The sequence below is a fragment of the Dichotomopilus funicola genome (assembly GCF_033296635.1).
Source record: "Dichotomopilus funicola strain CBS 141.50 unplaced genomic scaffold C8A04scaffold_48, whole genome shotgun sequence".
Taxonomy (NCBI): domain Eukaryota; kingdom Fungi; phylum Ascomycota; class Sordariomycetes; order Sordariales; family Chaetomiaceae; genus Dichotomopilus; species Dichotomopilus funicola.
In genome coordinates this window covers 12,044-38,137 of record NW_026944069.1, presented here as the reverse complement: position 1 = coordinate 38,137, position 26,094 = coordinate 12,044, and the positions used below count along the sequence as shown (strand labels likewise).

At 56.1% G+C, this 26,094-nt stretch overlaps 12 protein-coding genes across 12 annotated transcripts; 7 read left to right on the top strand and 5 right to left on the bottom strand.

Moving 5' to 3' along the window:
- Positions 1-1,167: 1,167 nt before the first annotated feature.
- On the top strand, positions 1,168-1,856 carry C8A04DRAFT_30234 (uncharacterized protein; the record flags this gene model as incomplete). Its single annotated transcript, XM_062781304.1, has 2 exons — positions 1,168-1,636; positions 1,711-1,856. 2 exons carry the CDS (start codon positions 1,168-1,170, stop codon positions 1,854-1,856), a joined length of 615 nt encoding a protein of 204 aa, XP_062635491.1.
- Positions 1,857-2,310: 454 nt separating this feature from the next.
- Positions 2,311-3,198, top strand: C8A04DRAFT_30233 (uncharacterized protein; the record flags this gene model as incomplete). The annotated part of the gene is made up of 1 exon (XM_062781303.1): positions 2,311-3,198. The coding sequence occupies one exon, from the start codon at positions 2,311-2,313 to the stop codon at positions 3,196-3,198; it is 888 nt and encodes a 295-aa protein (XP_062635490.1).
- A 1,090-nt stretch (positions 3,199-4,288) lies between these two features.
- Positions 4,289-4,780, top strand: C8A04DRAFT_13458 (uncharacterized protein; the record flags this gene model as incomplete). The annotated part of the gene is made up of 3 exons (XM_062777723.1): positions 4,289-4,342; positions 4,410-4,519; positions 4,621-4,780. 3 exons carry the CDS (start codon positions 4,289-4,291, stop codon positions 4,778-4,780), a joined length of 324 nt encoding a protein of 107 aa, XP_062635489.1.
- A 332-nt stretch (positions 4,781-5,112) lies between these two features.
- On the top strand, positions 5,113-5,847 carry C8A04DRAFT_13463 (ribosomal protein L21-like protein; the record flags this gene model as incomplete). The annotated part of the gene is made up of 1 exon (XM_062777724.1): positions 5,113-5,847. The coding sequence occupies one exon, from the start codon at positions 5,113-5,115 to the stop codon at positions 5,845-5,847; it is 735 nt and encodes a 244-aa protein (XP_062635488.1).
- Positions 5,848-7,079: 1,232 nt separating this feature from the next.
- C8A04DRAFT_30230 (kinase-like domain-containing protein) lies at positions 7,080-9,852 on the bottom strand (the record flags this gene model as incomplete). The annotated part of the gene is made up of 2 exons (XM_062781302.1): positions 7,080-7,970; positions 8,035-9,852. The coding sequence occupies 2 exons, from the start codon at positions 9,850-9,852 to the stop codon at positions 7,080-7,082; spliced, it is 2,709 nt and encodes a 902-aa protein (XP_062635487.1).
- A 976-nt stretch (positions 9,853-10,828) lies between these two features.
- Positions 10,829-11,290, bottom strand: C8A04DRAFT_13472 (60s acidic ribosomal protein-domain-containing protein; the record flags this gene model as incomplete). The annotated part of the gene is made up of 3 exons (XM_062777727.1): positions 10,829-10,875; positions 10,934-11,063; positions 11,132-11,290. 3 exons carry the CDS (start codon positions 11,288-11,290, stop codon positions 10,829-10,831), a joined length of 336 nt encoding a protein of 111 aa, XP_062635486.1.
- Positions 11,291-12,087: 797 nt separating this feature from the next.
- C8A04DRAFT_30228 (uncharacterized protein) lies at positions 12,088-13,319 on the top strand (the record flags this gene model as incomplete). Its single annotated transcript, XM_062781301.1, has 2 exons — positions 12,088-12,093; positions 12,156-13,319. 2 exons carry the CDS (start codon positions 12,088-12,090, stop codon positions 13,317-13,319), a joined length of 1,170 nt encoding a protein of 389 aa, XP_062635485.1.
- An 813-nt stretch (positions 13,320-14,132) lies between these two features.
- Positions 14,133-15,585, top strand: C8A04DRAFT_30227 (uncharacterized protein; the record flags this gene model as incomplete). Its single annotated transcript, XM_062781300.1, has 9 exons — positions 14,133-14,135; positions 14,212-14,230; positions 14,361-14,742; positions 14,825-14,856; positions 14,912-14,934; positions 14,990-15,038; positions 15,093-15,207; positions 15,406-15,496; positions 15,550-15,585. 9 exons carry the CDS (start codon positions 14,133-14,135, stop codon positions 15,583-15,585), a joined length of 750 nt encoding a protein of 249 aa, XP_062635484.1.
- An 858-nt stretch (positions 15,586-16,443) lies between these two features.
- Positions 16,444-17,106, bottom strand: C8A04DRAFT_13478 (uncharacterized protein; the record flags this gene model as incomplete). Its single annotated transcript, XM_062777731.1, has 2 exons — positions 16,444-16,496; positions 16,551-17,106. The coding sequence occupies 2 exons, from the start codon at positions 17,104-17,106 to the stop codon at positions 16,444-16,446; spliced, it is 609 nt and encodes a 202-aa protein (XP_062635483.1).
- A 1,457-nt stretch (positions 17,107-18,563) lies between these two features.
- Positions 18,564-19,534, bottom strand: C8A04DRAFT_30225 (peroxisomal membrane protein 4; the record flags this gene model as incomplete). The annotated part of the gene is made up of 5 exons (XM_062781299.1): positions 18,564-18,943; positions 19,014-19,144; positions 19,217-19,243; positions 19,303-19,418; positions 19,508-19,534. The coding sequence occupies 5 exons, from the start codon at positions 19,532-19,534 to the stop codon at positions 18,564-18,566; spliced, it is 681 nt and encodes a 226-aa protein (XP_062635482.1).
- A 1,404-nt stretch (positions 19,535-20,938) lies between these two features.
- C8A04DRAFT_30224 (uncharacterized protein) lies at positions 20,939-22,393 on the bottom strand (the record flags this gene model as incomplete). Its single annotated transcript, XM_062781298.1, has 1 exon — positions 20,939-22,393. One exon carries the CDS (start codon positions 22,391-22,393, stop codon positions 20,939-20,941), a length of 1,455 nt encoding a protein of 484 aa, XP_062635481.1.
- A 704-nt stretch (positions 22,394-23,097) lies between these two features.
- On the top strand, positions 23,098-26,061 carry C8A04DRAFT_13477 (uncharacterized protein; the record flags this gene model as incomplete). Its single annotated transcript, XM_062777730.1, has 3 exons — positions 23,098-23,275; positions 23,639-25,785; positions 25,954-26,061. 3 exons carry the CDS (start codon positions 23,098-23,100, stop codon positions 26,059-26,061), a joined length of 2,433 nt encoding a protein of 810 aa, XP_062635480.1.
- Positions 26,062-26,094: the final 33 nt, after the last annotated feature.

Here is a 26,094-nt window from a genome sequence, read left to right as displayed (position 1 = left end):
TCGGGTTTCCGTTCAGGTTTCCGTTTGGGTTTGTTTCGGGGTTTCTCAAAAGACTTCTTTTGAGGTTCTCTTTTGGGTTTCTTCTCAGATTTATTTCGGGTTTGTGAGGTTTCTCGTGAAGTTTCTTTTGGAGATTGTTTTGGGGATGTTCATCGGGTTTCTTAGAGGGTTTCTTTTGTGATTTCTTTCTGGGTTTCTTTGGGGTCTCTGAGGATTCTCATGAGGATTCCCATGAGGATTCCCTGGAGGATTTCCGTGAAGATTTCCGGGAAGAATTCCACGAGGATTTCTACACGACTTTCCGTGAAGTTTTCCGTGAGGTTTTCTACCCGGATTTCCATGAGGATCTCCGTGAAGATTCTGTTTCATTGAAATCCGTGAAGATTTTGCGAGGATTGCCATGAGGCATTTCGTGGGGCCATGGGGGAGACTTACGGGTGACTTTCTGGGCGTTGTCCCGGAAGAGTTTCCGGAAGACTTCCGGGTGCTCTGGTTTTCTTTTGCCTGGGCGTTGGAGGCAGCCAGAGGGAGGGGGGGTTCGATTGTTCCGGCCGCTGATCGAGGAGGGCAAGAACCCTTCGCGTCAACACGAAAACCATTTGGGCATCGGAACAGTTACCCTAAACACGAGGCATCACTTGTGAGTATTCCCGGAGTATAGGCATCCGCCGCAAGACGACGGTCTGTTCGAGCGCGCTGGGAATATATCGAGTTATTTCAGGATCCGATGGATCGCGGACAGCCGTACTTGGGACTGTTCCATCCTATCTTTGTTCATTCTCTCGGCATTAACGAGGATCTAATAGACAACCCCGGTGGAATAGGTGAACATCTGGAAGGGATGGCTTCAGATTTATCCGTTCATCGAAACACAGGGAATCAAGAACCATTAAGAAGGGTTCTCTTTCTTAAACACCGGGCCCTGACAACAAAGTCGGTGTTGTTCAGTCGGCTTATCGTATGGAACCAAGCCATTGTTACTACCCACACTGTTCAAACAAAGAAGCTGATTCTAGAGGCAGACATATATAAAAGACCTCACTCAGCCTACGTTTTGTCGTTCAGCTACAACCACAGGCCGCTGGCCAACCTCCACATAACCCGAACGCAACGAGAGTATCCACAACTACATCAAGACTCAGACCTCACAAATCAACAAGTCAGAGTATGTGCCTCATCCAAGTCACACACTTCCAATGCGGCCACACCTTCGAAGGCCGCACCCGCCGCTGCGCAGCCTACCACGAGCGCAGAGTTGCAGCGGCGCCCACGCTCTGCAACTTCCCCCTCTTCCGCCACCACAGCACTCACACACGCACCTCTCAATGCCCCGACACGCGCCGCAACAACAAGGAAGCGCCCACCATGTGCTCACAGGCCTGCGTGCAGCGGCTGATGGACCGACAGCGCAAGCAGGAGCGGGAGGAGCTGAGACAGGAGCAGCAGAAGCGTGAGCGTGCCCGGGCGGTTGCGCGGCAGTACCGTGCTGCGAAGGATAAGGCCGAGCAGTGGGAGGCTGCTGTGCAGCAGCGGGCTAGGGAGAGACAGCAGGAGTTGGAGAGGGAAAGAGAGAGAGAGCGACAGACGGGAAGGGGTCAGAGGAGCAGAGGTAAACCGCCGGTGCCTCCGAAGGATGGTTCGAGGGGGTCTACCCGGCGTCCCATGAATGCGCGGGCTGCGGAGATTGAGTCTACCGGGTTTCGTTTTCAGAACCCATGGGGGAATCAGGCTCCAGGGGCTTCTCCTCCGAGGAGCTATTCTCCGAGGAACTCTTCACGGTATCCCTCATCGAGATACTCCCCGGGAAACTCGTCGAGAACATCCCAGACGAGACACGCCCCGAGAAGCACTTCTAGAAACTCACCAAGATACTCACCCCCAACGAGACCTTCGCCCCCAAGGCGACCATCACCAAGAGGAAACAACCAGAATCCCAACGGCAGACGCAGCAATCCCGGCTCATCAGGATCTGACCGCCGACATCAACGACGACCGCCGTCCCACACCTCTCTTCGCCGGAACCCAGCCCGCCAGCAGGTCCGATTCCGCACTCCCAGTCCCCCACACGCCACCCACAACGCCGTGGTAAGTCGCCTATCCCGCGTCCACCCCTCGCCACACCCGAATTTTCTCCCGGTCGAACCCTACCAGAACCAAAACCAAAACTCCCACTACCCGGGCCCAGCCCAAACCAGAGAAACACAGCATCAAGTAAGACACCAAACAAGACACTATGCCAAACCCCAGCCCACCCAACCACCACCCTCCGTCTCGCCCCTGACAAACTCCCAGGGCTCAAACAACTCAGCCATGGAAGTCCCCGTCATGTTATCCCCATACGTGCCCAGCTCTCACGAGCTTAAACGGGGGTCGTGTGCCGTGCCGCCTTTGCGGCTCACGCCTAAGCCGTCGCCGCAGACGGGGCCGGGGCCGAAGGAGACGGTGCATATCTGGCGGGGGAACACGGAAGTCCCCAGGGCAGGGCCGTTTGAGGTGAAGGGGGCCACGCCGGCAGTGGCAGAGAAACCGAAAGCCCAAGCACCGTTGTATCAAAGGCGAGAACAGCGATATCTGCAACGCCAGCAGCAGCAGGTGGCCACAGGGTCGTCCTCGGGTATCCCGGTGCCGCGGCCAAACCCGATGTTTGCTACGAGGGTTCCGGTGGTGAATACCACTGGTATTGGTACTGGCACTGGTACTGGTACCCAACGCCGTGGACAGAACGGCAAGCAGGAGGATCACATCCGCAGACTGAACAACCACAACCATATTTGCAACACCAACACCAGCAGTAACAACAGCAACAGCCGCAGTCACAGGCAGGGTGGCAATACTCGTCAGAACACACCACCCAACGCACCCCCAAACCGACCTTCAAACTCGAAATCACCCCCAGCCCCAGCCCCAGCCCCAGTCCTAGCCCCGAAGCCAGTCCCAGCCCCCCTAAGATTAAAAACCCCCTATCACCTAACCAAACAGGAGAACAACAAGAACAACCATCCCACCGCCAGCCCTGGCCCTGGTAACAGTCATGGTCATGATAATACCAGCAACAACAATAACAACAACACCCCCACAAAGACATCACACTGGTACGATAGCGTCAACAAGAGACTGCATCGCATGGCGAGTCACTCGAGTGAGGAGTCGGTCGAGTGGGTGTCGGCTGATGCGGCGATGGTGGAGAGGGGGGGGTAGGGATCTTTCTCTATAAAGCTGTCTCTCCCTCTCCCCCCTGTATTCCGTCAGAGAGCGAGGGAGAGGAGGAAGGTAAGTAAGTGTGTCTTTCGTTATTTTTGTTTATTTTTACGTTGTTTATAGGGGCGGGGGGAGATGGGAAGGTAAGTCGAGGTGAGTTTAAACTAACAAAGTAAGCCGTGGGCGGGCGGCTAGGGATGGGGCTAAGTTTAAGGTTGGGATGTGTTTTGTGGGAATAAACGGTAAGGTAAGTAAGGTCACTGACTAATGGGAAGGTAAAGAAAGGTGTGAGGGAAGAGAAAGGGTCAAGGTAAGTCAGGTCGGAGGTCAAAGTGGGTGGTTAGGTGGGCTGCTGACTACACTGGGCTTAGATTTAGTTAAGCGGACACTCGCTGATGGCGAAGGAGAAGGATGGTTCTTTGTTAATTTATCAAGGTGATAAGGTATCTTTGAGATTAGATTGTTAGGAACAGATAGGTTAATTTGGGAATAGGCTCTTTTACTTTGAACAATGAAATTGGCAAGCATGATAGATAATCCGAAACCTTAAACAAACATTTCTTGTAACTGAATCTCTCCCATAAATAGGATTCCACCGAGAACTTTTTGTTCCCAATTCCAGTCGTTCTTGAAGAGATGGGAAAAGGTCCGCTATAGTTTATACCCTGCCTCACCACTCCCCACTTACAACCCGTAGCGCAAGACAAAGTCAATGTATTTCATGTCTCGCCCTCGGCATCAAGCACTATACCGACTGAGTCGTCAACAAGGCCCAAGAACTTCGGGGTTCACCCACCTATGTACCGTTGGAACCGGGGGATCTCTATCCCCTGCTTCTCGTCGACCTCCAATGGCATGGATTATTCAGCTGCCATAGTGGAGCCATATCTCAACATGGAAAGCTTTCCCCACCGGCTTTCGGGAATGTGGTATCCCGAGGTTGACGGATCTGTAATCAGTGTTCCTCTTCAATAGTGTATACATACTTGAAGTTGGGCTGTTCAAACCATTTTCCTTCTCGTCACGATTTACCCTTAAATTTCAATTCCATAACCCAAACTTAACCCACATACCCCAGAAACCCATAACCATGGCTATCCACCTCCTCGCCATCATGTCCCCCAAGCCCGAGAAGCTGGCACGAGTATGTCTAACTCTTACTGCCCTGACCTACATTCGGTATTCACGGCACTGACCCTCTGACTCCCCAGCTCGAAGAACTCGCCCAGGCCCTGATCGACTCCGTCAAGCAAAACGAGCCCGGCGTGACCAAGTACCAGTGGTTCCGCAGTGGGAGCCCGGAGGAGCCCAAGGTTGTTGTGTGGGAGGTGTATGTTTCTTCTCTTTCTTACCCTCTTACTCAGCCCGGTTCTGTATCATATCATGCAGTAGCAAAGTGCCGAGCTAACGCACGGTGTATAGGTATGCTGACGCGGAGGCGTTTAAGGTGCACAAGAAGAACCCCAAGCTCGGGGACTTGGTGAAGAGGGGCAAGGAGGAGGGCTTGTTTGCGGCGCCGATGCAGTTGTTGCCGCTGGAGCAGTTTGCTGGGTTTGCGGCCGTGGAGGGGGCCAAGATTTGACAATCCGGTGTTGTGCGTGTGTGCTGAGGCTTAGAGAACGGCGGCGGTTGAAATGTAGTCAGAGGGATTAGCAGGTGTATGGTAGCGAACTGAACTCAGCCTTTTGTCTATGAAGGTGACTTGGAGGGTGGCCGTCGTGGTGTTGAGCGATCAGGGTTAGGGTTAATACACCTCGGTGACCCCACCTAAAATTCCGGCCCGCGACTCGATTCGACCCACCAAATTTTCGACCACCACCACACTAGGATCCAGATCATCGGCCGAACAGCGCCGCGACGGCTGAAGCACATCGCTGCCGAACAACCGAGGCAAGCCAATTCACAATCACGAGCATGAGCCGGCCAATGCTGCGCTCCGTCCTGGAGCTGCGCGCTCCCATGGCGCGCCTCATGCGCCCAACCCCCACAACAACGATCACGACAGCAAAGACAACACCAGCAACAGCAATCCGCTTCTTCAACCAAACCACGCAACACGTCGACCCGGTCATCCACCCCGAGCCGACCCTCCCCGGTGCCGCCGTTGCTGCTACCACAACAACCACACCCACAGCCACATCCACAACCACACTCACAACAACAAACACCCCCTTCAACCCCATCCTCCAAACCCCCTCCCCCCTTCGCTCCCCACGCACCCAACCACCCACCCCGCCAACAACCCCGACCCCCCTCAGCCCCTCCGTCCGCGCCCTCCTCCCAGCCCTAGCCGCCCAACCCGGCCACTACATCACCGTCCTAATCCACGGCAAGCGCTACCTCGTGACCCAAGGCGACACCATCCGCCTCCCCTTCCTGATGCCAGGGGTCTCACCGGGCGATGTGTTACGTCTCAACCGTGCCAGCGAGCTGGGCAGTCGGGACTTGACGCTGCAGGGCGCGCCCTATGTGGATGAAAGGTTGTTTGCGTGCCGCGCGACGGTGGTCGGGACGGAGGCGGAGCCGATGAGGGTTATGGTTAAGAAGAAGAGACGGTGTAGGAGGATGAAGAGGGTGTTTAGTAAACATCGGTATACGGTTTTGAGGGTTAGTGAGTTGAGTGTTAGGAGGGAGGTGGAGGATCTATAGGAGGACAAACGTTTAAGAGGATGGATGGATATAAGGGGGGGAAGACTGAGAGGGGCTGGAGGGGGCTATAGTTTAGGGATCGACTGAGTTCGCCGGATTCTTGTATGCTCCTGGGGAGAAGAGGGATGGTATGCTAGGCAAAATGGCCCGGTCGGGTCGACGGGCATGAGTCATCGGTTGTAAGATGAATAAGCCGTTGAATGGAATGTATCATATTTGACGTCTGTAAACATACGTTGTTATTTATATGTCCGATGCTGCTGCTTGTGGCAGTTCATTGTTGGTGTTATTAACAGCTGTAACACACCGGGATTCTATGTTGAGACAGTTATTCAAGACAGAGCCGCGGCAGCAGTCAGTTCCAAGCTCATTCGTAGAGCACGGCACTTTGGCTCTGAACCAGGTCCAATATTCGCCCGGCGAAGGCGTGCACAAACACGAATAAAATGTCAGAATGACCGTTAGCCGACAAAGTTAAGCCATTTTGCTTACGGGATGATCAACTTTTACCCACCGCACTCCCTCCATACAAACTCAATTGCCCGGGACGCGAAGAATCCACTTTGGGCGTTCAAGCCATCGCCAGAATATACGTGATCTCCTGAAACCCTCGACGACAGGGAAGAGAGTTGACCAATTCGGCATTACCTACGGCATAGACTGCGCCAAAGTAACAGAAGGAAAACTACCGAGAGACAACGCACAACTACCGTCGAGTACAGCATACACACCATGTCTCACGAAAAGTAACAGAATGATCAGTAACCACACCAATCGCCATTACAAGTTCTGCACATGCCTCGCGGCCAGTGTCCAAGAGAACTACACAAGCTGAGGACTAACAAGACACGAGACAAAGGAAAAAAAGACAGAAAACCGCCTAGACCGGGTCTAAAACTCCAAGCTCGCCTCGCCTCGCCTCGCCAGCCAGGTCATTCATTATAAATCTTCCAACACAACACCACAAGAACATACAAAAGAAGAAAACAAACAAAGATAAATCACCCTCATCCAGCCCCGGGGTATAAGAATGCGCAAGTCTTGGGGTCTTTTCCTTGCTTCCGGTGTCATTACACGTCCACGTTCAACAGCCGTCCTGTCCTGCTTCCTGTCCAAGCAGTTTTCCAGTTTTTCAAGTCCAACGCCATTACCCAACATCAACAATCACTCCCACAACCAAACCAACAACCAACTAACCAGCAAGGTTAACCGTCAAGTCATAGATAGTGACGTCATGACCGGCCCTGCCCAGCAGCCAAAGACTTCTTGCAACTAGCCCAGTACGCCGTCGGCCACAGCTGCAAGACCTCCGCATCCACCACATCCCCGCGCCGCACACGCTGCGCCACATCCCAGACCACATCGCGCAGCAGGTCCGGGGTGATGGGGATTGCTTTATCCATGTCGACAGCCCCATTATGACTGCCACTGACAGCGGAACCGTCCGCGGAGGACAGCTCGATAGGATACAAAAACGGATCGGTCGGGGCCAGGAGCTCGTCACACGTCGGCCGCAAGGTTTGATCACGGCTGAGACAGCGTTTGAGCGTGCGGATTAAACTAGGCGGCACACGCACGCCGTGCTCGGTGGCCTCCGGGAACTCGATGGTGTGGTTCCAGTCCTTGATCGCGTTCACCCGGGCCATCATGGTGGGGACTTTGGCGAAGGGACATTGACCGTACACCATCTGGTACAGGATACACCCCAAACTCCAGACATCGCTGGCCTTGCCGAGTTTGAAGTGTTTCGGTCGGTGTAACGGCAACGCATGGGGCATCTGGCCGCCGGCGCCAGAGGTCAGGGCGTATTCTTTGGAGTCCATGAGGGATTCGGGGGACATGTAGTTTGGTGTGCCGATTTGGGCGTCGCGGTGGACGTTGACAGTCATGTCGGTTTGGATGGCGTTGGCGATGCCGAAGTCGATGACTTTGAGGCGGCCTTGGGCGAGGACGAAGTTGGCGGGTTTGAGGTCGGTGTGGATGATGTCTTTTTGGTGGACGGATTGTACGCATTCGACCATTTCTTTCCACCAGTATCGGACGAAGACTGGGTCGAACCGGCAGTCTTCGGAGAGCCGGCTGCGCATGAAGGTGTTGAAGTCGAGTTCACCGGCTTCTAGGACCTGTGGTTGGCTGTTAGAAACTCCCTTCTCTCAAGGAAGCGGAACTGGGAAGTAGGTCACTTACAATACTGAGCATCTTCTTCTCGGCATTGAACTCATGATCAATGAGCTGAATGACGCGGTTAACACCCGTCAACCGCTGCAAAAGATCAATCTCCCCATGATACCCCTTGATAGTCCTGTCATCCAAGTTCTCGAGCGACACCCGCTTGAGCGCCAGCAGCTTCCCGTTCTCGGCCGACACACGATACACTTTCCCCGACCCGCCGCGGCCCAACGAGTCGATACGCGTGTACATCTTCCCGTTCACCCGCAGCAAGAACTGCCGCTTCTTGCTCGCTTGCGAAGCAGTCGAAGCACCAGCAGCCGCCGTGGCCGTTTCCGCGACGGACATCTTGGGTGGGGGCGGTGGTGCAGGAGCCCGTTGGTTGGCCCGCGCAGCAATGATGTGGTTATTGGGGACCACCTGCGGTTGGTGGCGGAGTTCTGCCATCATCTGCGGGTTGATGGAGGCGACGGGTTGCAACGGTGGTCGTTGGCTTGCGAGACCGGCACCACCGGGTGCAGCCATAGAAGCAAGGGGCGCTCGCATGGACGCGGGAATGACTGGTTCGATCTCCGACGGCGCGTCGTTTTCCTTGTCAAAGTTAGGCGACTCGGGCGCACCACGCGGCGATGGGATGCGGTAGGCCAGCGGCCGGTGCTCGTGCTCCGGCTTGCGTTCGCTGAGCGGCGTGGCAAAGGTGGACTTGTGCTTCCGCAGCGCAAGCCTGGCGGAATCTTTAGAACTCACGGGGCTCCCAGACGCGGCGAAGTCTGGATATTCGGCCGCTGATGCTGCTGCATCTTCTTCTGCGTCTCGTTCCCTCCCGGACTGAGCATGCTGCTGACTGCCGGGTTCTTGCCCCGAGCCAAAAGGCTCACCATCGAACTGGCCCTCACCGTCCTCCTCGCTTTGTCTCCTGCGCCCACGACGGGCTGGTCCGGAGAGAAAGCTGCCTGGTGTCTTGCCGACCCGCTTGATCCTCAGCGAAGCCTGCGGGGCGACCGCTGCGGCAGCATTGCCGGCAGCGGAACCACCACGACTCTCACCCTCAGCCGAACGGGTGCTGTACTTCGACCGCCCATCAGACGAGGCGCTGGATGCCGGCTTCTGACCGGACGAGCCCACCGCTATCCTAACCGTCCTGACCGGCACAACGGGAGTTTTCGCAGCGTGGTCTTGCGGAACAACCGGAGACGAACCGCCCGTCCTGGATTTCGAACGCTCCACGCTCTCGGGCCGTTTCCTCGTGGTCGACGACGAAAACGAGTTCCGTAGGCTGTTCCGGCGGCTCCCGCTCGTGCCATTAGCAGCTGTAGCGGTCTGCAGTCGGACCACCCGTTTCCTAGGCGCCGGGCTGGTCTCTCGGCTGCCTGCAGGCGATCGATGTTGCGGTGGTGAAAGATTACTTTCTCTCCGTGAGTGGCGGGTTACACGGCCCGCCGCCGGCACCGGCGACCCTTGATCACTAGCCTGCGCCGCCGGAGCGGGAATCGAGCTTCTCCTGGCGCCATCGCGCGGGCGGGGTCTACTAGACGGTGTAGGCGACTTTGGGGCTGACGCATTGTCGGTTGTTCCCTTGGCCGGAGCGGGGATCGAGGTCCGGCGCGCATTGTTCGACGCAGCGGCCGCATCCGATACATGCCCGCCGCCGAGCAGGGCCTTGGTGATGGCGCTCAGCTTCATAGGACTGAGCACCTCATCGTCGGAGCTGTCGTCGAGATTGCGGTATTGTTGCTGTTGTTGCGCCTGTTGATGGCCCCGGGTTGCTATTCGTGTGGACATCCTCCTCCCCACGGGCGCATAGCGTCCCGCTCTTTCGGCTGGTGTTGGTGACATGGTTGCGGGCGGTTTAATGGTGGTTTTGTCGGTGTCGAGTGTCGTCGCGTTGCCCACCACGCGCCGAAATTACTGTCTTGCGGCGCAGTTGCGATTGGTTGAACCAAAAAACGCTCAAGATCGAAGGGATGTACACAAAATCGATCGTTTTTCGCAAATAAAAGCGAATTGAAGCAAAGAGTACTTATCTTGCTCAGGTCGAAAGTCCCTGCCCGCCAAAAAAGTTGGTGATGTCTGTTGTCCGGGATGTTTGGGGAAGCAGGTTCCCTCGAGGGGGAGGCTTTTGTGGACAAACAGTGGAACGGATCCACTATCGTCGAATTTGCGGCCAATCGTGAGCTTAGGCTGCGGTTCCTGCGTGCAAGGGACTGCGTCCGAGCCGTTGACCGGGCAACCGACCAATGAGAGTGCCTGCAGGAAGATTTTCCACGCGATCCCCACGGTCGGCCAAAATCTTGCGAAGGGACGAGGCTTGGCGCATTTCCTGCGAAAAGCAGGACGGTGAAATCCGGCGCAAGTCTACTGACAGACTGCACAGCTGGTAGACTCACTGTGGTCAGTTCCTCGGCATTTGTCGTTTACTGTTGCATGTCGGCTGAAGACTGAATGCGTTTGTTGCGACCATACAAACCATCCCGTTTGATCAGACCTACACCGGGGCCCACGCTGGATGGCCCTCTCTCCTACCCAGGTCGCCTGCGGATAATTATTTAGTGTCGACAAGGCGAACGTCACGAATTCCAAAGGCGAAGATCACGGATTCCACGGGTCACAGCGTCCGGAGAGACCAGCCACTCTATTGCTCCATCTATCTCATAATCCCTTGTGGCGACAGAGAAATCCCGGTTAACCCTGGACTCACTCGACACGGGTCCAACAGTCTTCTTAAAGTCGTTGGAAGAAGACGCAAAGGTGACTCGGCCACTTCGGAAATGACCACGGCATCGTTTTTGTTGTTGCGATTGTGGTGAGGCGTTTAGTCGAAGAGACCGAAGCCCATGTCGTCGTCGGACTCCTCCTTCTCTGCGGCATGGGTTAGCACATATTGTCGGTGGCGTAAAATTGACGGATAACCACATACCCTCCTCCTTGGCCTCCTCCTTGGGGGCCTCCTCGGCAGCACCACCAGCAGCAGCACCGCCGGCAGCGGCAGCACCGCCAGCACCGCCCGACGGTACGGAGGCGAGCTTGGTAGAACCCTCAGAGATGAGCTGTGCCACTATGTTAGCGAATGTTCTTGCTCCCGCATGCTGTGGGCGAAGAGCGCAAATCTGTCTACCTCGTTGATGTCCTTGCCGTCAAGCTCGGAGATGAGCTTGTCAAGGCGCTCGTCGTCAGCCTCAATGCCGACGGACTCGAGGACGGCCTTGATGTCAGCGGCCGAGGGCGAGGTGTTGCCACCCAGGCCGAGGAGGAGGTACGCAGCAAGGTGCTTCATTTTGGTTGATCTGGCGCGGGGTGTCTTGTCAGTGCCGGGTACTTTGGGCCGCTGGCGTGGTTGTGGAAAAAGTGTCGGTAGAAAAACTTACTTTTGAGGTTGCTTGAAGAACAAGAGAGGTCAATCAATTTTAACCGCAAGTTGGGCGGAGAAAGACTCTTCTTAGTTCTGGTCGGTACTTAGGTGGGTTGTTCAGACACAAGGAAGTTCTTTGATTTTCAGAATTGTGCAATTGTGAGCCCGCAAATTTCGGCCCCACAAATCACCTGACTCACGCCGGAGAGTTTAGGGCACCTCGCACGGACCCGGTGACATCTCCATATCTGCTGACCTAATTTTCGCGAACCTCGAGTGGGCACGTGCTTTCTTGGCATTCTGCCGGAATCGGTTGCACCTGGCCTCCGCGGCCTCCAGGCGCGCGCTGGCTCATTAAATGTGGGTCCTATGCGCCCCCCTCCAACAAGTTAAAAAGAGGCTGCTGGCCAACGTTGAGGCTCAGAGCACTCTCCAAACACCTAAACTTCCTTATCGCCCTCTCCAAACCGTCCTCTAAACCGCCCCGACCGCGCCGAGTATTTATTCGCCATTTCGATCCTCATTCTTCTCGCTATCTCGCCATTTAGACAGCTAGCCGATCGAATCCAGCCGGGGCTGGGATACGCCTGTGAGAAGCCAGCAAGCTGAATTTCCCAACTCTCGATGCCTGGGCGCCAATATTCGGTCTGAGGCTGGGGAGGGTCAACGCAAAACGTGGCATCTAGGGACCGTTTTCAAGCGACCAGAACTCATCACTCGCGATGCCGGTATGTACAGCCGTCGTTAGTTTTTCGTTTGCTCGAATGCTGACGTGTTTTCTTTTTCGCAGATTCTCGATTTACTTGCGTCGATAACCGGCGAAAAGCCGTCGCCATCGGCGGCGCCGAAGCCGACCCCTCGCCCCGCCACAACTGTCCTCAAACGGAAAGCGGATGATGAGCTTCGCCCGCATGACGTAAAAGCGCCTCGCGTCGATGTGGTTACCGAAAGGACAAGCAAACCAGGCGGCACTGATTCGAAGCCTTCCCCCCGTCTCGCGAACCGGCCGCTCATCGGTTCGCAGAACAAACTCGTCCCTACTCCGCGACCGACAGTCGAGAAAAAGACGTTGGCCGAGAAGAAAAGCACGACAAGTCTCAGGGTTAATGGGAATGGCGCACAATCCACAAATGGCAACAAACAGCCGCCTCCTCGGCCAGTGCCTAGTCGACCGAGCCCAACAGACTCCGGCCCGCCGAAAAAGCGGTCGTATGCGGAGATTATGGCGAGAGCGAAAGCCAACTCGGAACAGAGAGAGTCGCTGGGCAAGATCCAACACAAGACAGTGGAGCGGAACATGACAATGAAGGAGCGCAAGGAAATGAAGGCGGAAGAGGCTCGGAGGGCAAAATCAGGCGCGAGGAAGGGCGCGAACGGCCGGAATAGTCCCCCGAGCGCTCGCGGGCCACTCTCGCGAGACGCCCCAAGGCACCCTGGTGCACGGAATGGTGCATCTACTGTATCGACGGCCCCTGGGAAATCGGCTCCGGCTGATGAAAAGAAGGTCAAGAAAGCGGCCACAGCGACTACCGGATACACGGGCACTGCACGTCCTCGGCCGGGTGCGTCCGCATCAACCAAGTCTGGCGCTTCTGGTCGTCCTGAGTCTGGCGCCCGCCGCGATCGGCCCCGGTATGGCGGTCCACTTTCCGCTCCACGTAGAGGGGGCTACGACGAGGAGGACGATATGGACGATTTCATTGTCGACGATGAAGAGGAAGAGGCTCAGCCCGGATACGGCGGGGGTGGTCCCCGATACCGCTACGATTCCTATGACGAAGAGTCGGACATGGAGGCGGGGCTCACGGATATTGAGGATGAGGAGCAACTGGCCGACCGTCAAGCCAGACGCGAGGACTTGGAGCAGGAGGCGCTCGAGAAACGACTCAAACGGGAGAAGGAAGAGAGGCGTCGTCGATTCCTTGAAACCACCAAGTCCAAGGCAAGCCGCTAATATTCTCGGCACTGTCTTATGCCTGTTCCGGACTCGGTGGTCTCGTGTCGGGTACGCGCCTTGGGAGCACGAAACAGCGTAATCAGCGTGCATTTTATTTCTTCTAGACCTTTCTACTTTGTTTTCCTCTCTAGGATGGGCCGGATTGGTTGGCGGCGTTGTCACTGCACTACTACATTAGAGGGACCTCCATCGACGTCTCGCATCAGCATGGAGTCTAGAGGGATGGGCGGGCGGCGGTACATGCCATTCACATCCATCAGCGTTTGCATTTCACCGTAGCTATTTAGTTGTCACCTCGTGTTCTTGAATGCAAGGTGTTTTTTTACCGTGAACTCCTTTCCACATTTTTGTCTTGGTGTGCAAATGTTGCGTAGACACGAGATTGACATTTACAGTTCTCGACTTTTGTTCCTTCGCTACTCTCCTTAGCCCTGGTGCTGCACCGACGTCGCTTATATTCGGCACCTGCCGTCTCTCCACTTGTCAGCTAAACGCCCGTTTCGAGCCTTCGAGGTTTGGGTGTGAGGACGTCGCAGCATGCGTACTCTGGTACTTGAAGGGGAGGCTTGGCACCTGCCACCCAATAGGCGCTTGGCCTGTCTTCCGCCCCACCAAAAACCTGCCACCTGCGAATCCGATAAGGCCATCGAGTTTTTTATCGGGGAACTTCAGGAACGTCTTTGAAGAGCCAGCGCCTCGATTGAACCTCCATCGCCAGAGAGGCAACAGACGTCAACAAGAGTTTGCGCCGTCGTGTCTTTGATTCCATTTTGAGCGTTACAGTCCCTTTCGAGGGCACCGACCACAAGCATGGTGAGCTTCCCTGTCCCCCGTCTCCCTCAACACCAGGAAGTACGCCTCGTTAACCGCATCTCTTGTACAACTACAGCCTCAGAACGAGTATATCGGTACGAACACCCCCTCCCTCCCCCCATCTGCGCCGCCATCGACGGCTTGCACCTCCCGTCCCGCACACCGATGACACCCGCAGCGGCCCCGACAGCCTCGAACAACCATGAATTTAACACCCCCCCACAGAACGCCACCGCAAGCTTCACGGCAAGCGTCTCGACCACGACGAACGCCAACGCAAAAAGGCCGCCCGCGAAGGCCACAAGCAAAGCGAGAATGCGCAGAACCTGCGCGGCCTGCGGGCCAAGCTGTACGCGAAACAGCGACACGCGCAAAAGATCCAGATGCGCAAGGCCATCAAGCAACACGAGGAGCGCAACGTGAAGGGCGCGCCGGCCGAGAAGGAGCCGTCCGAGGCTATCCCTGCGTATTTGCTTGATCGTGCGAACCCGACGACGGCGAAGGCGCTGAGCTCGCAGATCAAGAATAAGAGGGCGGAGAAGGCGGCGAGGTTTTCGGTGCCTATTCCGAAGGTGCGGGGGATTAGTGAGGAGGAGTTGTTTAAAGTGTATGTTTTTGGTGCTGCTGGGGCGTGGCTGGGGAGGTTTGGGGGGATCATGGGGTTGATTCAGGGCTGACTGGGTGAATAGTGTCAAGACGGGCAAGAAGGTTCAGAAGAAGGGTATGTTTTCTCTGTTGGACTGCTGTGCTGGGGGTTGATGCTAACTATGATGCAGGGTGGAAGCGTGTCGTTACAAAGGTTGCCTCAACTGGATCTCGGGAGTTTTGGACGGCTATACTAACGAATCTGTCAGCCTACATTTGTCGGGCCCGACTTTACCAGACGGCCGGTCAAATACGAGCGTGAGTTTAAGACCAGCAGCTGTACCGCGGGCGGGCTGATGCTAACGATTCTAGGTTTCATCCGCCCAATGGGTCTGCGTTACAAGAAGGCCAACGTCACACACCCAACTCTCAACGTTACCGTCCAGCTTCCTATCCTTGGTGTCAAGAAGAACCCGAGCAACCCTCTGTGAGTCGTGCTATGTCTAACTAACTAGTGCTAAGCTAACCTGTATCTAGCTGTACGATACCCTTGTTTGCCGACATTCCCTGCCACTGTACTAATCAGATGTGTAGACACCCAACTTGGTGTTTTGACCAAGGGTACAATGTACGTTTTGGCTGTTGTTCGTGAATATTGGGAGTGTATTCACTAACGGGGTCACAGTATCGAGGTCAATGTTTCCGATCTAGGTATCGTCACGGCTTCGGGTAAGGTTGCCTGGGGTCGTTACGCGCAAATTACCAACAACCCTGAGGTGAGTTTCATCAAGCGGAACATTTCCCACCTTGTTTACTGACCTTATTTCAGAACGACGGCTGTCTCAACGCTGTTCTCCTCGTTTAAAGTGGTTCTGGTTTTGTTGTAGATGGCATCTGGGATTTCTCGGAAGACAAAATACCTGGCATGGGAATGGCGTCCGGTGTTCGTTTTACGTAATGGGGATTGAGTCCGGGAGCGGAGGAGGTGGAATGGCGTGTTTGTCATTAGCTCAAGAGGGGGGTATAAGGGGATGTAAGGCAATATGTTCAGTTGACGGTGCCTTAGGCGTGAAGTTATTCCTTGTGAACAATGAGATGCTGGTGTTTCAATTCCCAAATATTGATACGCCCGCACCTACCACATAGCCCCTGAAGTACACAAGTATCATATCAGTCCCGTCAATACCGAAGTCATTGACCTTCCCAACGTCTACGGTACAGGTCAAACAAGGGACTTCCTTGCCTTCCATGCCCGCCACGGCCCTTAGGCCCCGCGATAATACTACAAATGAGAAGGATGGACTTATATCCGACATTCCGTCGACTGAGTACATTATCAGCCGTGCAAGACCACAAAGCCAACCACGACGCCTCGCCATGACCAACAAAAGAAATAAGACACCAAACGACAGACGAGGATTCCCCGAATCCCCCGGTTCATGATGCATAGCCCGATTTCACGAGGGGCACAAGCCATGGTCCCAATAGGGCGCTTCCCCACAGCGATAGCAGAAGTCACACCCGCACATGCAGCTGTTTGGTATTAGATACTGTAGCTCTGACACAACAAGGAAAGGGGTATCTTTTAAGAGAAAACTTACTGGATATGATTACACCCCGCCGTTTTTTCCACCCATCGTTTACATGACGGGCAGGGTTTCCTAGCAGAGAGCATTAGCAACAAGCATACTATCACAAGAAAACAGGTAACCCTCAAACCAACTCACCAACCCAGCTTCTTCGCAATCCTCCTAAACCCCTCCTCCCCTTCCGTCTCTAACCGCCTCCGTTTCGCCGCAGCGGTGGCCGCCGTCGAAGCACTCACCACACCCTCCTTCCACGGCTTCATCGCCGCCTTCTCAATACCCCCTAAGCCCCCCGTCTTCGCCGAAACAACACCCGCACACTCCCCCACCAAACTCCCCGCATGCGCCTGCTCCCCACACCGTACACACGTCCTCGTCCAGCACCGTCTACACTTCCCCACACGCGAGTCCTGCAGCGCAGGCGGAATAAACCGGCCACATGCTGGTGCGGAACAGTATAGTCGACTTCCAGGGGGAGTGTCGTATTCGGCGAGGCGGGCGCGGTAGACGGCTGTTTCGGCGGATGTGAGACGGAGGTGGGCGCGCAGACGGGGGATGGGCATGCGTTGGGCGGGACAGCATTGGACCGGGCGGAAGGTGGTGGGGAGGGGTGGGGGGTATTGGGCGTGGCTGTCGGAGAGGTGTTTCTGGTGGTGGTTGTTTTGTGGTTGGCTGCTGAGGGTGTAGTTAAGGCGGAGGCAGGGGAGGCAGTGGACGTGGGAGCAGGGGAAGATGGGGGGAAGGGGGAGAGAGGAGGAGAAGCGGACTGGGCCGCCACAGACGGTGCAGGGAGTCTCCATGGTGGGTGTGGTGTGTGGGAGACGGGTTAACGGTTAAGGGGTCGGATGGTTGTGAGATTGGGGTGGGGATTATTGAGGTACCGGGTTTGTAAGGGAGCCCGAAGAAAAGAAAGGAGTGACGGGGATATCCAAGAGTTAAAATAAACTAAACTTTGTGCATCGCGGGGTTGCTAAATATCTAGTGCAGATGACGGGTTGACGTAAGAATGACAGTGTCCGTGTGTTTAGAGAAGTTTCAACTTACCAGCTGAGCATGATGCTCATCCCACGAGAGAATCAACACCTGTAAAAGCCCGACATCCCATCAAATGAGGGTTGGATCATCTCGCGATGAGCCTAAGAAACAACACCGACCCTAACATCCCATTTGGCCCGGGTTTCCAGTGGCTCAACGCAGCACCCCAACAGTGGCTCCTGCCTGAGCCAGGACATCAACAAACCACATGATTTGCCTATCTGATCGTTCTCCACGACATCAAGCATGGCGCGAACTATGGGGATCCGACACTTGGAAGCGTCGAAGCCCCAGATCTTTGATGTGTGGCCAGCTCAACGGATGCCACGATGTGGAGGTTGGACGTGGGGATGTGTTGTACTTTCCGGGGTAAACATTTGACCCGAAGCATGCAAATCAGCTCGTGGATAAGGGGAAACGGAAGAATAAGAAAAGGGTCTCCAGCGGGCATGCCAAAACTAAGTAAGGGGTTGCTGTCGATATACGGACTGCAGACATCAAGCAATCGTGAAACAAAACATAGAGTTCTTAGGGTCCCTACCCTAGGCGGCAACTGAGTTTTCTACCTGAGACAATCAGAATTTTATCATACACGTGGGTACCTGCCCCGGATTGTGGAAGTGTTCAGCTTCGGCAGGTGTGATGGACACCTGGTGTGCGTGACTTGGTTGAGGCAAGTGCTCCCAACGATGCCCAACTGGGCATGGAGGTGCTCATGCACGTGGTATCACACCAGTTTTGTATTTAGGCAGAGCAGGGCTACACGAAATTGAAAGTAGGTTTACCTTCACGTTAGATGGCTGTATCTATAAGGTACGTCAAAATGGTCCTTGGTAGAAGTTTAAGGTTTGAGATAGACTTGATCTTTATCTTATGTGGGAACCAGCACGAGCCGGCAGACGCACCGGTCCTAGTAAATGCGCATCGATACTCAGTATCGCTGTATTTTCTCGCTTCCGCTTCATCGCCCGAGCTCGGCCCTATCTCTAATGCACAGCCCATACCTCAAATATGTATAGTGTACAACTACACCTGTTGTATGCAACCATATCCAAGACTCTCAAAACCAACGCTGAGGGAAACCATGCCTCCCCAAAGAACAAAAAAGCCAAAAAAAGCACCCAAACGCCAGTGTATGTATCGTATCCCCCAAGCAACCTCTGCTCTCCCCACCCGTTTATTCCCTGAATCCCATCCCATCCATCCCACGATGGTTATCCCCCTACTTATTATGCCAAGCAAAAGTCCTCAACCCATCCCAACTATCCGAATCCCGATAAATATACGTCATACTACTCCTCAAACTCGGCTGCAGATCCTCCGGATGCCACTTGAACAAGTGCATGACCATCGCCCACGAGACGCTAGCAAACACGGGCCAGGCGTAGTGGCTGATGGTTGCGCTGCGGTTGGCGTTGGCCGATACGATGGGTAGGCCCACGCCTGGTTTGACGGCGAGTCGCGCGAGTGCGAGGGCTACGCGCGCGAAGATGTAGATGACGATTTGTTGGCTGACCGAGGAGACTTTGCCGGAGCGTGGGGAGCGTTGGCCGAAGACGATGTAGCCGCCGAGAAGGCCGGCGACGAAGCTGTCGTAGGGGCCTAGGTATTGTTGGGTTATGGTGAGTGGGTGTGGGTATGGTTGGGGAGAGGGGGTCGTTGTCATTCATACCTTCTTTTCCCGGGGTCTGACCGAAGCGCCTGAGCAGCGCGCAGGTGGCTTTGTAGATGACGGCAAACTTGGCGAGGTTACGGGCGTGGGTGCGTGTCGCGCGGAAGATGAGCCATATCTTTTCTCGGAATCTGGTGGGCGGGTACTGTGTTAGTTGGCTGAGATGGGAGGATAGGGTGTGTATGGTTTGGGGGCCAACATACGTTCCAGAGCGAAAAAGCATAATCATGCTGCATATTCCATATCAGTCCAGTGGTCTAGGAGGCGAGAGGTTGTGGGTATTCCATACACCAGCGCATGCGGGAACCGCACTTTGGTGCCGTAGACGGCGCCATTGCGAGCGCCTTTGAGGATGGCGAGCAGGTCGTGGTATTTCGGGTCGAGGATGATGCGCTCGGTCGCGGCCTGTCGTGTGGTCAGAATGGGGGTTTAGAGCCTCTGGGCGGGCCATAGTATTTTGGCTAGCTGCGATGGCATCCCCGAGGAAATCGCACCTTGAGAGACTCGAGAGCGGCCGACATGATTGAGCCTCGGCAATTCGGCGCGGGAGAAATGCGACGGACGGAACAAGACGCGCGACGGGTTCGTGCACTGCGCGCTCGCGAGGAGAGGGAAAGTAAATAGAAAATCCGGTGTCTACCGCATTGGATGATGGGTTAACAATTGAGAGAATCGCCGTCGCGAGAAACCGGATAGGGGGAGCAGAGGTGTTGTCGAATGCAGCGCCGTTGTCCCGGCCATAGAAGTGGAAACGGAAACGTCTCGGCAACTGGCATGTGCAAAGCACGACGGTCACGGAAACGGGGGCCGGCACTTGTCGGCTCAGGACCCCTGGACCTGGACCCTAGTCGCTAGTGGGAATTTTGGAGCGCGTCAGAGGCTGCGGACAGCGGGGTGCCCCGCGAACATGACGCAGGCCTGCAGGTGTCCTTGTGGGCGGTCTTGCAGAGCTTGGTTTGCATGTGATAATGGTGAATGGGTGAATGATCATCTCAAACCGCTTGATCTGAAACATTGCAGTCAGCGAAGGATTGCAGGAAAAACAGCCGGGGAATATGCATCTCGAAGCTTGTAATTCGAGCTACGTTTCATTCGCGAAGTGGCTACCTACGCTTGTCTCGCTTGAGGGCAAGATGCGACTTGGATTATACTTAACTACTAACCCTAACCCTTTCTCTCACGAACCTCGTGGTCCTTGGCTTCGACCGTCGAGATCCCTCAGAGAAAGGAGTATTTCTTTTGATAGTTTTTAGATGTGATTGCCAGTCAGGCTATTGCCTGAACCTTCTACACAGAACTGAGACTTCTTCACCAGCATTGGCTGATGTCGAAGAACATCCTTGATTCCTCATACATGGTCTGAACTTGGAGATACGATGATGGTACATACGAAAGACACGGATGCCTGAGCTGAAATTAGAGCAAAAGACCGAGATAAGTCGATAATAAGCGATGTTTGGGAATTGAAACTGGTAAAATGGGCTCACACTCAACTACCTTTTTTACATCCACACGCCGATGTAAATTACTTGCCGCGTTCCTTACCAAGCCGTCGGTGTTAGCGCCGTGAGATGTAAAATTACCCCGAACTCTATTTCATGAGCCAAATGAGTTCCAGGCTTACACGGGATTATGGCCGGCTTGGGTACTCGGGCTGGACCGACTTCGCATTTTCCACGAGTCCTGTTCATCAGGATAAAACAAGTGTGTTTATAAGGGCTGCCCTGGCCTGTATAGGGCCTATTTCGAATCAGATAGAGTCGGAGGAGGATATCTACAACGTACTTTCTCCGCCCAAAAGATATTGACAGCGTGAGGTAGATTAACACAAAACTACCATTAGCCTCCGAGCTGAGAGTTTAGCTAGCTGATTACACTTACTATTTTACATCTTAATCATACACCCTTCCACCCTCACATCAACCTCAATCCCTCCACAGCCCCTCATACACAGGCAACTCCCACCCCTTGACAGTCTCCCTAATCCCAAACATAGCAGCCACATTCACCCTCAACAGCGACGCAACCCCCACCATCAAATTTAACACCCCAATCCCAAACGCCGACCCAGTCATCGCCCACTGCCCCTCAGCCCGTTCCTCAATCCCCTCCTGCATACCCTCCACAAACGGCCGAAACCGCTCCTCATACCGCTTCAGCGCTCTCTCCAGCCCATCCCCCCCTTCCTCCTCATTACCATCCCCTGCAGCGCGGCGGATGTATTCCCCAATCTCCCCCGCCAAAACATACGCCCCAACCATCGCACACGTCGTCCCCATCCCCGACAACACCGTCGGACAATACGCCGCGTCACCAACCAACACCACCCTTCCCCGCGACCACGCGGGTATCTGTACCAGCCCGAGCCGTTCAAGATAGAAATCGTCTGCCTTCTCCATGCCGGCGAGTATGTCGGGGGTGATCCACCCGGCGCCGGTGAAGAGGTGGGTGAGGGTGGCTTTTTCAAGGGGGGTGTCGCCGCGGGGGATGGGGGTTAGGGGGTCGTTTTTCTCGTCGTTTTCGTCGGGGTTTGCTGACTTCCCGGCCTGGTTGGGTTTGCCGCGGTTGTGGTTTTTAGGCGGGGCCATATAAGTCATCATAACCTGCACCTCATCCGGACTGTGTCGTCGCACCATATACCCCCTGCGTCCCGGCGCTACATATGTCGTAGCCAGAAACTCAGTCTCACCCTCCGCCATCGGCCGGGGCATGGTGAAATAAGCGATGTGATACCCTGGGATGCGACGCATGCCGGTGTTGGGGAGGTCGGGGAACAGAAGCTGGCGGGTGCGGGACCATTGCCCGTCGGCACCGATGACGAGGTCGTAGGTTTGTGGGGGGTGGTTGTCCGTGCCGGGGTTGGTGGGGGTGGTGAAGGTGACGGAGACTTGGCCGGTGGGAAGAGGGGTGAGGGAGGCGATGGAGGTGTTGTAGAGGTATTGTACTGGTGGGGGGTTACCCTCGGGAGTGGGAGTGGAAGAGGCGACTGCGCGCGTGGCGTCGTAGAGACCGCGGCACAAGTCCCCGCGCATGATTTCGAATTCTGAGGTCAGGCTCTGCGCTTGTTTCTTGCTATCGCTCCCCTTGCGCACGGGGAATAATGCCCGTCGCCGGCCCTTTTTGTCGACGACTTGCATTCCTTGCTCTGGGGCGGCCATGGCTTTGAAGAGTTGCTCTCGTTCTGGGCCCATGCGGCGGAGGACTTCGAGACCGGCGCTGCGGAGGTCGAGTTGGAGGCCGGTTGCGCGGAGGTTGGGGAAGCGTTCGACGACGGTGATGGAGGGGGCGTTGGGGGTGGTGGTGCGCAGGCGGGCGAGCCAGAAGGCTAGGGCGTGGCCGGCTATGCCGCCGCCGTTGATGAGGATGCGGAGGGGGGGCATTGTGGTGGGGGGCACGGGGGGTATAGGGTGGTTGTTGTCGGGGTTATTTCTTAGGATTGGGGTTGGGTTGAACTGGGTGTAACTGGGTTAGGGTTGGCCGTGTTGACTGTTCGGGCCAACTACTTGTTGAACACTGGATACACTAGTCATCTGAATATCTGTAAACATAAGCACCGTAAACCAACATCGGCCGCCGCTTTAATAAGTCAAGTTGTTGTTGATGTTGCGGCCGACACACTTCTCTCGGCCGAAAGCTTGGGATGCACTTTACGCGCGAGCCAATGAGATGAGCGGAGGATGTCCTAAAAGGGTAATTGTTCATAAACTGTCTTGTTTTGGGCATTCGAGACGATGGTCGGGTTTTCTGCTCTGGCAATTCAGCTTCGCTCTATTCTCCAAAACCGTGAATAGTGGAGAAAGGGTTAAAAATCTCTCACGATTTTGACTGTTTCCCCGTTTGATACCTTTGACGTTTTCACCAGCAGCACATCGAACATCGCAATGATCAGCCCACAAATACCACTCGGCCGAAACAATCCCTTATCTCCATCCAACCAATCACACCCCCCACAAAAACCCGATATCCCCGCGCTCGGACCTAACAGCACAGCAACACACCCATCCTCCATCAACTTTTCCTCCTTTTCCCATTCAATAGTTGGTTGTCTCATCCGTTCACCATGCCGCCAAACCCCGGAATAACAATGCCCCCCATGACTCGCCGCCGTCGAAGGCCGGCTCTCTCCTGCCGCGAGTGCCGGCGCCGCAAGATCCGGTGCGACCACAATAGCCCGTGCACGCACTGCGTGCGTAACCAGTCGGAGTGTGTGTACCGGCCTTTTGCCGATGATGGCCCGGTCGTTGTTGCTGCTGCTGCTTCGGGTCCGAGGTTGGGGTCTTTTTCACGGCCGAGACCTGCTGCTGGAGGTCAAGTAGGGAATGGTAACGGTAACGGTAATGGGAGTGGGATGCCTCCGAGCATGGCCGCGTTGTCGGCTCCGCCGTTGAGGGCCCCTGGGGTGTTGTTGGAAGGTGCACAGGCTGGAGTGGGGAGTGTCTCAGCGGCCGGAGTTTCTCCGTACCACGCGGCGCCCCCGCGTTCGGGCTTGGACTTGGCGCTCTCCGCTCCGGGAGTACCTCCGACTCCGGCCTCGGCCTCGGCCCGGAGCGGCCCCACTTCCGACCCGGTCGCATCAGTCGCCTCCGAGATGTGCGCCGTGCTCCTCCGGGTGCAGAAACTCGAAGAATCTCTTGCCGCCGCCAGAGCTGCCGGGGCCACAGCAGCAGCAACAACAACCACAACAACAACCGACGCCAGTCCAACCCTCCTCGCCCGCTCCGAAGCAGCCAGCGTCGCGCCAACCCGTGACCGCGACCGTGACCGTGACCCGGAGGCAAACCCGGACCCTCATCTCGACGATGACCATGACCACCACCACGACACCAGCAACTGCAACCGCACCAGCAACTGCCACCGCGGCCCCGACCGCAACGACGGACCCCTGAGCAACCAGTCCCACGGCTGGCAGCCCGAGCTCAAGGTGCGCGAATGGGGCCGCACGCGCTGGGTGGGCGACTCGCCCGAGTTTGCGACTATCATTAGCTGCTATGCCGAGATCATGGGCAAGACGACCGCCAACACTACGTTCCGCCGGCCGGAGACGGCTGCCCTGATTGCTGAGGCGAGCGCTGCGCTGCAGGGGTGTAAGGCTGTGGCAAAGGGGATGAAGGTTGTGAGGCCTACGAGGGGGCAGCAGCAGGGCATGACTGGTCAAAATGCGGTGGTGAATCCGGGACTGCCTAGTAGAGACGTAGCCGGGGAGATGGCACGGGCGTACTTCGCCTCCTTCGAATCTACCCATCGTATCTTGCACGCACCAACCTTCTGGGCCGACTTCCACCGGTACTGGGCCGACCCAACCGGTGTCACCGACGAAGTGCGCCACACCATCTTCCTCGTCGTCGGCATCGGCTCCAGCATCCACCACTCCCCCCACGCCACAGCCGCAGCCGCCGCCGCCCAGCACAACACCGACGCAGTGCACCACTGGATCTACGCCGCCGAAACCTGGCTCTCCGGCCCGCTGGAAAAAGACCGGCTGGACGTCGCCGGCCTGCAGGTACACTGTCTCGCTATCCTGGCGCGGCAGATCTTTTCCATCGGCGGCGACACAGTGTGGGTGTCGATGGGCTCGCTGCTGCACAGCGCGATGCAGATCGGCATGCACCGCGACCCGCGGCATCTGCCGGCCATGAGTGTACTGCAGGCCGAGTTACGCCGGCGGCTGTGGGCGACCATTCTGGACCTGATCGTGCAGTCGTCGCTGGACGCGTGGATGCCGCCGCGGATTGCACTGGACGAGTTTGATGTCGAGGCGCCGGCGAATGTGGACGATGATGAGATGGACGAGACGACGACGACGGTACCGGCGGCCGCGGGGACGGCACTTAAACCGTACTCGCACCCGCGGGACGTGGTCACCGACACGTCGGTGCAGCTAGCGCTGCTGGACTCGTTGCCGACAAGGCTGCGGATTGTGCATTTTCTGAACAGCTTCCGCAAGGACCGGTCGTACTCGCGGGCGTTGGCCCTGACGGCGGAGCTGACGGACTCGATCCATGCGAATACGGTGTTCTTTTCTCAGGGGATGGCTAACCAGGAGAAGAGAAACAATGCCTTCCACCGCGACATGCTCGACTACCTCACCCGCCGGTTCCTTCTTCCCCTCCACTTCCCCTTCAGCCACCAAGCCCGCACCAATCCTCTCTTCTACTACTCGCGCAAAGTCAGCCTCGACGCCGCGCTAGCCCTCATCTCGGGGGTTGTCAAGGACCCTGATTTAAACCCCCCTTCAACCACCACCAACCCTAACCCTGCCTCTGATCCCACTCACACCAGACACACCACCAATAACCCCCCCAGCAACAGCAACAGCAACAGCAACAGCAACCTGCCCCCCAGCAATACTCCCCCAAGCACCTTCACCCGCCTCCTCACCACCGCGGGCAGCGGCATGTTCCGCGACGGCATGCGCTGCGCCACAGCCGCACTCGCCCTCGAACTCCTCGCCCACGCCGACACCCAGCGGCGGCGCGACGGCTCCTGGCACCGCACGCGAGCTTTACGCGACACCCTGGCCGGGGAAATTAGAGGGTTGATTGCGATGGCTGCGAGGAGGATGAGGAATGGGGCCGAGACGAATGTGAAGGCGCATATGTTTTTGGAGATGGTGCTTGCGCAGGTGGGGGTTGAGGATGATTTTCAGGGTACTGGGGAGGGGGGGGATGCTGGGAAAGAGGGAGGGGGAAGGGGGGTGGAGAGGGCGGTGGCGGAGGCGGCGAGGGATAGTTTGGTTTTTGCGGAGGGGGTGTTGAGGGGACGGGCGGAGGAGGTTGAGAGGGAGAGGAGGGGGGTTGTTGATACTACGATGGGTGCTACTGCTACTGCTACGAGAAGTGGTACCGCGGACATGGCTGCTACCAATATAGAAGCAGCAGCTGTTGCTGTTGCTGGCGGGCATGGAATTGGCCTGGCACATCTCGGAGGCAGTCCTGGGGAGAGTGAATATGGGTTTGCGGCGGACGGGCTGTTTCAGGGGTTTGACTTTGATGGGTTTGGCGAGGAGTTTGCGTGGGAGAGTTTGTTTCCGGATTCGCGGTTTTGTTAGGGATTTGGGATTGGTTGGGTATTAAAAGTGTAC